The 11,248-nt window shown below is 40.9% G+C and overlaps 2 protein-coding genes across 2 annotated transcripts; both read right to left on the bottom strand.

Moving 5' to 3' along the window:
• Window positions 1–1,676: 1,676 nt before the first annotated feature.
• On the bottom strand, window positions 1,677–5,952 carry LOC134093648 (GTPase IMAP family member 4-like). Its single transcript, XM_062546826.1, has 4 exons — window positions 5,874–5,952; window positions 3,917–4,019; window positions 3,009–3,779; window positions 1,677–2,618 (listed from the first exon to the last, which is right to left on the bottom strand). Exons 2-4 carry the CDS (start codon window positions 3,945–3,947, stop codon window positions 2,239–2,241), a joined length of 1,182 nt encoding a protein of 393 aa, XP_062402810.1. The 5' UTR covers window positions 3,948–4,019; window positions 5,874–5,952; the 3' UTR covers window positions 1,677–2,238.
• Window positions 5,953–7,250: 1,298 nt separating this feature from the next.
• On the bottom strand, window positions 7,251–11,185 carry ntan1 (N-terminal asparagine amidase). Its single transcript, XM_062546847.1, has 10 exons — window positions 10,997–11,185; window positions 10,679–10,781; window positions 10,520–10,585; window positions 10,319–10,427; window positions 10,044–10,117; window positions 9,869–9,922; window positions 9,725–9,778; window positions 9,157–9,254; window positions 8,684–8,797; window positions 7,251–8,509 (listed from the first exon to the last, which is right to left on the bottom strand). Exons 1-10 carry the CDS (start codon window positions 11,075–11,077, stop codon window positions 8,303–8,305), a joined length of 960 nt encoding a protein of 319 aa, XP_062402831.1. The 5' UTR covers window positions 11,078–11,185; the 3' UTR covers window positions 7,251–8,302.
• Window positions 11,186–11,248: the final 63 nt, after the last annotated feature.

Genomic DNA, 11,248 nt, shown 5'->3' with positions numbered 1-11,248 from the left:
CTGTTCACCTATAAAGTACATGTGACCACAGATTTTGTTTTATCTCTGCTGAAACATAGCCCAATAAAAAGGGTTAAACTAGTTACATAGTGCCAGACAACTGGCTTTGAACCAGCAGTGCATGAATGGGAGTTGGTACAGAGGAGATTGTTTGGAGAGGTAAGAAGAGAGACATGGACCAAAATAGAATCTCAGTTGTGTTTATCTAGTTTACAGTAGCACATTACACAGAGGCAAAAAAGCAAAAAGAACAACACGACATGAAAAGATAAAAAGAAGCACAAATACAAAATACGAAATACAATATTTACATTAAAACATTTTCTCTAAAATAACTAAAAACAGTCTTCAAAGGCGAAATATTAAGTGCTGTAAGAACAGTGTGCAAGTTTAAAGTAAAATAATGAACTTGAAAATAAAATATTCCATATAAGTAGCTACATTTGGGGCAGATAAAATCTCCTGTAGGTTTGTTCCATTTGCACGCATCCTAGTAACTAGGCCTATGCTGCTTCAGCCTGCTCAGTTTGGACACCAGGCTCATGTTCAACCCACCCCACACAAAAAAAAATGAAGAACAACCAAGGCACAGTACAACAGGAGACAGTACAGTAATTTCCTGTGTATTACCCACATGGTGTATAAACCACTGGACAGTGTTGTATAATAATAAAAAATGCAGAAATTAACAGCACCTGTGCATAAACCGCAGTGCCCAATAGCCTAACGAATCAGAGTCAGACTGTCCTGTAATCATAAAGATGTGTTTAGAGGACACAATAAGCTGAGGCAGGGGGCAACTGCTTTGGTGGACCATTCTACAAGCGGATGACTTAGGCATTAGACAGACTACCATGGTTTGTCAGAAGATAATGCAAAGCGATTTTGTAATGCATTAAATTCAATAATCGCATATCCTTACAGTAACTGTACACATTGCAGTTAAGAACATATCAATGCTCTTTGTGCTGGTTTTCACCAACTTTGCTGTTGGCTTTGTGGCACTTTGCAAAAACAAAAAACATCTGCTAATACATTCAAGAGTGTAGCTGCCTTCTTTTGAGTGTGTTTCATGTGGGCAGGAGCACTTTTGTGATTTATTCAATTATTAGATAAATTCTGTACTAGCTAACTGACCTTTAGCTTTTATGCTTTGTCTTGCGCTCCATTGTTTAAATATTACTGTTTGTGAGAGGAGCTATGGAGCAAGCATATCACGTACAGGTCCAGTGCCCAAGAAGACCTAGGGTCAAGTTCCTGATCCCAATCCCCATCTCCCTCCCAGTCACTTCCTGTCTACTTTCAACTGTCCAATCGATAAAGGATAGAAAAGCCCAGAAATAAATATTTTAAAAATTGCGATTTGTTTGCCAACTTGTATAGTGTGTTTTAGGGTTTAGTGGCATTTCCCTTTTGGGTTACGTCACTTTGTAGGGGTTGTTGTGACATTTATTTTTCTCACAGTCTTTGGTTGTCAAAAAAAATCCTAATTTGTTGCAGCCTCATGGATGTACAATGTATGTGTTGTGTGTGTGTGTGTGTGTGTGTGTGTGTGCGTATGAGTGTACAGTGTATATGTGTGTGTGTGTGTGTGTGTGTGTGTGTGTGTGTGTGTGTGTGTGTGTGTATATATACATAAACACACTCTCACACACACACACACACACACACACACACACACACACACACACACACACACACACACACATGCATATACTGTAGCCTACATTCAGTAGCCTACGTGTCATTTCACACTTCAAAACTTATTGAGAAAGCTTTGTAGTTAAACATAGAACATCTAAGGAACATTATTCTACTGATTGGACACTACCGTGTTCTCTCTCCAAAAATGTGTCCCTACCGAAACGCAACAACATTTGATAGAAAAACGGTTTCATCTTTATCTGATTAAACAAATAATAAAAAATATTTTTTCAGAATATCACGTGTTTCAGTCATGACAAATGTTCAGTAGTGACAGCAATGTTTAGTGACGGCCATATTTGACTGTCCATATTTATAGGCTATAAAAATGTGGATTTTCTTTCCACTGCTTGTATGAAGATCGAATGGCTGTTTTTGTGGACATTTTTGTGATAGCCTAAATATGGAATCTGCATTTTTGCAGTAATGCCTAGTCACTGAAGTTAGGCAACGACGCCTTTTATACCTATTGTACTTTGTAATATTGTAAGGTTTGGTTTGATTTGAAAATGCCAAGTCGATTAGCTGTTAGTCCTACAGCTTTTTATGTTTTTCACTTGTTTTTAAGGATATGGGTGAGCAAAACGTCTCAGGACTTTGGTCTCCAAGAGCGAAAGTTGCCTTACTTCCTGGACTATCTGTCTTTACCAACCTAGTTGCTCTTATATATAATATGGCGAGCAAGACACCAATCACACTTCCAATGACCATACCAACACATGCTCCTTTTACTCCATCAGTGGCACCCACAACTGACCCTACAAGAGCTCCGATGACGGCCATCACTATGACCCAAAATGGCTTAATGTGATATCGAAGAAGGGTGATGAAGTCTTCTGGTTTATTTTGGCTCACTGTCTCTTTCTCAGAATCCTGATGCTGGACTGCAGCTCTGTCAGTGGTAATCTCAGACACTGTCAGGAAAAGAGAAGGTTGAAACATTATTTTTGTGTATTTTTCTGATCAGTCAAGCACATTCAAACTGTCTAAAATCATAGAGAAAGCAGCATCGTTTCCATTTAAATATGCTCACTATGACTGCTGACAGGTATATTGTTTTTGGTGGGCCTGTGCATGTCCTAAACTTCCAAAAAACTAGAACAATTATCTGGTATTGATATCCTAAGCCTTCGATGGCAGAACCCCGAATCTAGTATTTTGATATTTTTGTACTTGAGACTATTCTGAAAACAGATCAAAGGTATGATATTCTCAAACACCACACAATGTCAAATACACGTTCCTATGATACCGGAGTCAGTCAATATGGCTCTGACTGTCTGTAGAAAAAACATTACACTTACAGTTTGGAGGAAGTAATTGATAGCTTCCACTCTTCTTCATCGCCCCTGTCTTTTCCTCTTGCTGCAGCCTTGCAAGTTTTTCTCTGAATTCCAATTCCTTCTCCTCTAGTTTTCTCCTGTACCTCTGGTTGAGCTCCTCCTCTCTCGTCTCATACATCTCCGTTAGCTTTGTAATCTCACTCGGCATTCTCCTCTCAAACGCTTCATAGTAGACTTGAGGTATCAGGAAGTCTCCACAGTTGTCCTCCACCATGTCCTCTATCTTCTGCAGTAGCTTAGTCACCTGTGAGTCTCTCTGCAGGATAAAGAACCTCCCTTGACATTTGTCAATGAGTTTCCTGACATGATTCACCCGCTGTTCAATAATGGACTCATCCATCTCATCCATACATACAAACAGCAGTATGGTGTGTCTCCAGGCCCTAGGTGACAGTAACTCTACATGATGAGAAGCTGATTTAATCTCGTTTGCTGAGGGAGGGCCTCCATCCATGGATATGGGAAGAACCAGGAGCAGGACATGAGGTCCAGGTAGACAAAGGGTGGTACTTCGTATGATCTCTTGCTTAATCTGTTCAGGTGTGCGTTGCACTGACACCCTGTCCCATCCAGGTGTGTCTACCACAGTCAGTTTCCTTCCAGCATGTTCTCCCTGTCTTCGCACACAGAGTCCTGTTTCTGCTTTCTTGAAAGCCTCACTTTCTAGGAGTCTGTTGGCGAAGGAGCTCTTCCCAGCTCCTATCTTCCCCAAAAGCACGGCCCTCCGCTCATCTAGTAAGAAATATTTTATAGAAAATAAATGTATAGCAATTAATGCATATATTATTTGTAGCATAAAACCTTCATAAAACAATTGCACATTTTCAACATATTGTTTCCAAACCATTTGTTTTACAGAAGATACACACCCTTTGCAGAAGAGCCACCAGTCGCCATCATGAGACTGCGCACTGTCTCTGGAACTCAAAAATCCATTGGAAACCTAAAGGCAATTAAGTCTCCTTTATAACCCTGCAGAGATAATTCAAAGTGAGAAAAGAGAGAGAGAGAGAGAGAGAGAGAGAGAGAGAGAGGAACAGTAGAGTAAGTCCTCAAATATTGAACATTTTCCCCCTAAAACGTTCATGACATACACAAACTTATCACCACCTGAGATGCTCTAACTCCTTCCGTCTTCTTACTGTTCTTTTGGGGATGAGGCCCACTGCTGACCACATGAAATTATTATGACTGGCGCTAGCATAGCTAGCGTAGCGGTCAGATCGGGATTGTCATACAGTAGTTTACCTCCACCAAGGAGGTATATGTTTTCATTGGGGTCTGTCTGTGTGTCTGTTTGTTAGCAATATAACTCAAAAAGTAATGAATGGATTGTCAATTTTCAGGGAAGGTTGGACATGACCCAAGGAAGAAACTATACAATTTTGGGACTGATCCGTAATTCTGTCGGGATTCCAGAGGCGTTTATGTATTTAGCTTAGTGGTGTAATGGCATGGTAGGCCACGTGGAGGCGATCTGAATAGTTTAGGTTCAAATGTATGACAACCTAGGAAGAACAATGTAGGCGGAGGTAGCTGTGCTCTCTGAGTGCTTTTCTAGTTATTTAGGCTACAGTATGTGTTTATTTTTATTCTTCTTTTTTTCCCCCTCATCTACTTCCTTTTGTTTGTTTGTTTATCAACGGTTCCCAGGACACCGTAAAACCATGAAACTTGGTGGGCATGTAGCCCTAGTGGACTTCTACGGAAAAATTTTGCCACGCTAGCCCTCCCGAAACCCAAAAATTGCAGTTTTTCCTTAATACCTACCTACCTGAACCGTGACACCGAAGATGACTAAATGTTTATGCTATGTTGGTCTCAAGAGCCCGCATCAACCATTTGTGATTTGCACCCCTATAGTAAAAAATGAAAATGCAATATTATATTGCTTTAATCGCCCCTATCTTCAGATTAGGTCCTTAGGTCTTCAGGTCCTATGCAACGCAATTTCGTTCCATACTGCACTTCTTGAAGTGGTTGTTTGGAATGACAATAAAAACTCTTGAATCTTGAATCTTGAATCTTGAGATTAAATGTTATGAACTGCACCAAATTTCATATGTATGATTATACTGATATCCTCTGGGAGTATGCCAGGTTTTGTGGAATTTCATCCATGGGGGGTTATAAAATAAATTAATTTATGTATATTTAGTGACTGTACACCCATCGGCCTGCAGATGGTGGTACTGTAATAAGCGAAGGGTTGCTCTGGTTGCCCGATGCTACTGTCTCACACACACACACACACACACACACACACACACACACACACACACACACACAGTAGACAGGCAGGCACACGTACATACACACGCACCAACACATACACGAGTCACGACACGTACATAAAATTGTACACACACACACACACACAGATACATACCTACACACTCTTTTTTCTACAGTCTTGATTTCTTTCGAGATTTTTTGGTTAATTGCTCACAGCCTTAGTTTATTTTGATCGCAAATTTGACACCCATTTATGCATTGATCATGTGCGATAACCCAGCCAGTATAAGAAAGAGAAATTTAGTTCTATGAATTCACTTATTTTAAGACATTTTCAAAAGTCTTGTGACATATTCATCATGTCAGATGCATATATAAGAGGGTTTACTAGTGAAATACACCTTAGAAATGTCAGACAAATAAAGTTTGTAGACTACCAGTTCATCATTCATTTACATGCATATTTTACGTTGTTCTTTGGCTGGTAGAGTGTGTCTCCTCATTTTGTGTAAAAAAGATGCAACACGGAGAGATGTAAATGTATATGGTATTTGATAAGATAACAAAAAGGTTTTGAATAAAGAAACTTACCTTGACGTATATATTACAGCTCTATTTTCAAGGTCTTACAGGAAGATCTGTTTCCTGTAAATCAAATCATAAGATAGCAGTGGAGGGTGTGACAGCTTACCTGAAATTTCTTAAAGAGACACACAGCAATTAAACCTGACTCAGGTGCCGTTTGCCTTCACTCACTGGTCATCTCATGTACTGTAAAGCCTCTTGAACCACAAAATGAGGAAAATAGTGATGTTTTTCTGAGCTTTACTATCCATTATCTGAGTAGGTATTCTAATTTATTACAATACAAATCTTACCCCCCCCCTCCTAAAATGTCACATGTTGAGTACAAAGTACAGACTGTTAGGCTACTTATTGACTTTATTGACTTGTATTGTCTACATTGCAGATAGAACAAAATGGAGGAAAATATGGTACCACCTATGGTAAAGATGAGTACAAATGGTTCTACAAGGCATGTGAAGAAATAAAGAGTATGAAGATACAATAAACAAACAAAAAAAACTTAACCTCCTAAGGCAGAATTTTAATAGCATCTTCTAGATTCCATATATGTGGATCATTCTCCTACTGGAAGACCAGTCCAGCCACCTTTTATTTATTGACCATGGCTGGAAACCCAGTATGAGAAATGACATCATGTCACTTGCATGCTGATGTGTTAGTTCACCTACAGTAAGAGGTTGTAATCATCAAAAGCATTATCAGCACAGCTAAGTTTGACATTTTACTGGTATTTTCGACTGGTCAGAAACAACGAGAAGTGCTTCTCCTCGATTTGTGTCAGCAAGAACAAGGTAAGATGCAAGAATTGGGACCATTAGACCTATCAACACAGTCAGGTCACTGCATTCAGTGAAGCCTCTTGAACCTCTTGAGTACAAAGACAGCACTGTCAATATGATTTTAACAACTTAAATATGTTTTAGAATACAAAAATATCAAGCTAACAGCTGAGCATTACATGATTCCATCGACAGGGTGATTATAATATAATTCAACAAAATTGTATCAGGGCTTCCTATCTTGAGCATTAAGTGTCCCACTATCTTGAGCATTAAAGTGTCCCACTTTGGCTCTGTGTACATCAGAAAGTAACTTTGCATCCAAATGAAGAAAAAGTGTAATATTATTTCATAATAAATGCACTGTTGGTACAAATAAAGAAATACAACACTTGACCACTGATGTTGCACTTACCTCTACTTGACACTGCAAGTCCAAATATGTTTTTCATTGTACTAAAAGCGGGTGTAACTGTTTAGTTCTGTCAAATCAATTTTTGCACGACTTACAGACATTTCACTTTTGAATCTGCAAGAATAGATAAAAGTTCAGAGGGAGGAGTTTGTTTAGGCGTGTAAAATGAGGAAACATGAACCAGCACAGAATCTCAGTTGTGTTTATTTACTATACATGTCTAGATGAACTGATCCAGGTACAGTTTCAACTGAATATTCTTACTTTCAAATGGATTTTTTTCTTAAATTTATAGGCATTTTAAGATGAAGATGAAGATTATGAAGTAGTTCAAATCAGCTACATTACGTTGCTTGTGTGTCCTCCACTGAAGATAGGAATTCAACTCAACCATATATCAGTGTTGAGTCGACACACTGAAATTCAGTTATTGCACTGAGCTCAAGTCCAGCTAGCATTTACCATGCTGGCTTCATGGGTTGGACATCACATACAGCAGTAATACATGAAATGTTGCACAAAGACTCAAGATGAATGATCTCTGTTAAAAGTATACAATATCGCTAATCATTAGCCTCTGATGAAGGAACTTATTGGTGCACGATGCCCAGGTTTCTCTATTCAGAATCCGGTATGTCTGGAGATTTATTATTAGCAGACACTCCTGCTATTCAGGATAACAGAAATGGTCTAAGTGAATCAATATGGTCGACACAAAGCACTTCCATTAAGAATGCTGGTTGGTCTTAAGGCCCAAGTAGGTATAACGTAAGTGACAAATTAGATGCCTCTACCATTCCTTCTTTAAACTTTTTTGAAGGAATTCTTCTTTAAACCCCATTTTAAAACATATGAATCTTGCCATAATTTCCATATCTACGAATGAACTAGAACTTGGGGAAAAAGGATTCATGGTCATTTTACGGTCACCGTCCTGACAGTGAACACGTTCTGGTCCAATGGGGGCACTCTTCTCCATGCAGGGGTCCAATTAGAAATGCACGCATTCAGAAGACCCGTGCTTGTCCATTCAAACACAATCAAGCCAATCAGAAGTCCCCACTGAGGCATGTATGTATGTATGTATGTATGTATGCATGTGCGTGTGTGTGAGAAAGAGTGTGTGTCTGAGAATGTGTGTGTGAGAGTGTGTAGGAAGGTCACAGTGATTTTCCAGGGGTTTAAGGAGTGAATGAGAGCTCCACAGGTCCTCCATAGGGGTTGTCGTCGGCACGCTGCTACTGCTGCTGCTGCTGCTGCTGCTGCTGCTGGGGAGAAGGAGGGGGACTGCAGTCCCACCCTCCCTGCGCCGAGCGCCTGAAGACCTGGGGCTGCCCGCCGGGGAAGAGGCTGTCTGCGGTGGGGTGGTTCAGGAGGAACTGGATGGTGGACTTGATGTGCTGCACAAAGTGTGGAGGCTCAGCCATCGGGGATGTGGACAGGTACTGCCAAGACACAAACACACAGACCCAATGAGTGTGGGGGAGGAAGAATCCAAACCAACTTGTGTGTGCAAACAGCAGTCTAACCTGTTTAGTGGTGTAGTAGATAAACGCAAATGAATACCTCTAAGGCAACTGGGTTAGTTTAAGTGAGAAACATTTAACGCTTCCTCATACCTGTAAGATGGTGTCATCGTCCTGTGCCAACCAGAAGGCAATGTCCCTGTTGGGCGTCCACTTGCATGGGCCTATTTCCACTTGTTCCTTGCTTGAGTCATAGATCTCAACCATCTGAACATAACAAACCAACATGTCAATCAAAGCCTACTGGTTGTCCTCAGTATACCACCATTTACATAGCCTTAAGGCATTGTAACACTAGGGACCAAGATTCACACCAGGAATGGTAATTATAAAGATAACTGTAACTATAACGATATTAGTGATGTTATCGTTTTACTTGGACATCGGCATACATATACAGTAGAGCAATACTATTTCACAGTTATCGTTCATGATGCCAGCAAAACTTAAAATAACCCCAACCCTAAAAAGTGACTTAGAACCTGCCACCCCCGGACTCAAAATCTAAGGGCCCTCAGCACATGGCCCCTCGTCCTGTTGCTTGGTCTGTGGTGCGTGGTGATTACCTGTCCCCCGGTGAAGGTGCGTGCCGAGCGCAGGTCCTCGGCTGGTCCTCGGGTCGGAAACGAGGCCGGGAACACCTCGCCCGTTTTAACATTCACTCCTGCAGAGAAAAAAAACAATGCCTGTTGAGTTGCATGGCAGTCAGGGCAAAAAACTGAACCACAACAAGGCAGGACAAGGAAAACACAACCCTTTACACGCTTTACAAGCATGACCCATGTGTACTTGTGAGGAAAGAGAATTACAGCGGGTGGTGGCCCGTAATGCTTCAGCACTACACTCTGCTGGAATTCTCCTGGTTGTCTTTGTGCGGTATGCTGGCAGCAATCGCCATCATTGTGTGAGGATTACGAGAGCTAGTCTGAACAGCATTTCTTTTAAATTCCATGTCTTCTAAGCCAGCTTACGTGGGCCCTCGGTTTGAGCCTTGGACTTGGTGCACAAATACCAACAGCATTTCTTTGTCTCTCATTCAGTAGGCACCGTGCTAAAGCAGTTACGCCTAGTGCCATTTAGATCTCCACATTGAGCTCTGAATCGTCTTTTGAAAATGTAAATGTAGGGTCATACCTATTCCATACACCACAGGCCGATGAACCCCCTCCACAACCTCGTCGTTCATTTCTGTAAGAGATGAAAGGTCAATTATCCGATGAAGAACCAGAGAGAACCAAGAGATGAGAGACAGTGTACAGAGCCGAGAAAACTGCTGACCTGTGATGCAACATGTCTCGAGATGGATCTCCTCCTGCTGTTTCTGAAAGGCCGCTGAAACGTGATGAAAAGTACATATTTAGCAAACACACACATGCACACACTCAAATGTGACAGGAGTGAATCTGGCTTGGCTTTTGAATCAAGCCACTGTAACAGTGAGAGTGTATCGCACCCAAAAGATTAAGGCTGAGTTTGTGGGACGTTTGTGATTCATCGTCAAATCCCCCAACCAGGTGAAGTTCATATCTGAAACAAAACAATGCAATATCAAGGAAATGCATTCAGCTGCCAAAGGAAAAGATTACAAATTCCAGAAGGTTCCTTCTAACTTTCAGTCTCCTGATTACATATATAGCTTGGTGTACTCGAAATTACTATAGCCGTAAAAGCTAACATCTTCCATTTAAATGAGATTATTCACATGATAGCCAGGGTAGCACAAGTTACCTGCCATCCTTCATTTCACCGGTTAAGGAGGCGACAGCCTTCACTATGAGGGGCACCTCGGACCACGTCCTGGAGCCATCGCAGTGAGCCAGACATGTTGCGCCACTCCCTTAATGCAAACACACACTGATTAGAAATACACATTCCACCGTGTTATCCTTAGCTAGATGATATTACTTTTGTTTATTTATTTATTTTTACCCGTGTGTCGCAAAACTACTAGGTGACAGGTGGTTGCATCTGCAGAACCAATGATGGTGACAGATTCTGTGGATACACAAGCACAGTTTGATTCCATCTGCGGATGAATTGGATTCAATTCCACTGCAAACGTTTTTGGAACATGGTTATGAAACTCACTGTCTAAGGGATTTGTGGCTGCAAATTCTCGTTGCTGTACATATAACAGGCACTTCGCGTCGACAGTAGTCGGTGTCTTGCTACGGAACACACGAGCGTTTTCCTGCGGGATTACAGCACATATTTGAGGTACAATCGCGACAGTAATTTAGCAGTTATGCATCCCGAAAAGATTGACAAACACAGCCTTTGAAAGGATCAACATAACTCTGGCAAAATAATCTCACTGAACCATTATCTATCAAATAATTCCACTTCCCCAGCTAGCTTCACAAATGTCAGCGAGCTAATAACTGAAACGTTAACGTTAACAGTTACCTGCAAGTGTGAATGCTTCCTAAATAACTCAGATGTTGAGCTCACGCGATCAATTTGCCGATTCTGTAAGAAAAGTGGCATTTCCTCGTCGATAATATCCAAGCTGTCTCATATTATTTTACGGCACCGCTTAGTGTTTACTAAAATAGCTACTACTAGCTAAAATAAAACTATCCATTGCCTTCTTAATGCCACTTCCTTGTTACGGTATCTTTAACGTCCTCGTCATGTTGTACATGTGATACAACGCCA

This window comes from Sardina pilchardus, chromosome 1 (assembly GCF_963854185.1).
Source record: "Sardina pilchardus chromosome 1, fSarPil1.1, whole genome shotgun sequence".
Classification (NCBI taxonomy): Eukaryota; Metazoa; Chordata; class Actinopteri; order Clupeiformes; family Clupeidae; genus Sardina; species Sardina pilchardus.
Note: the sequence above shows the minus strand (reverse complement) of the source record. Positions and strands in the feature narration are given on the sequence as shown.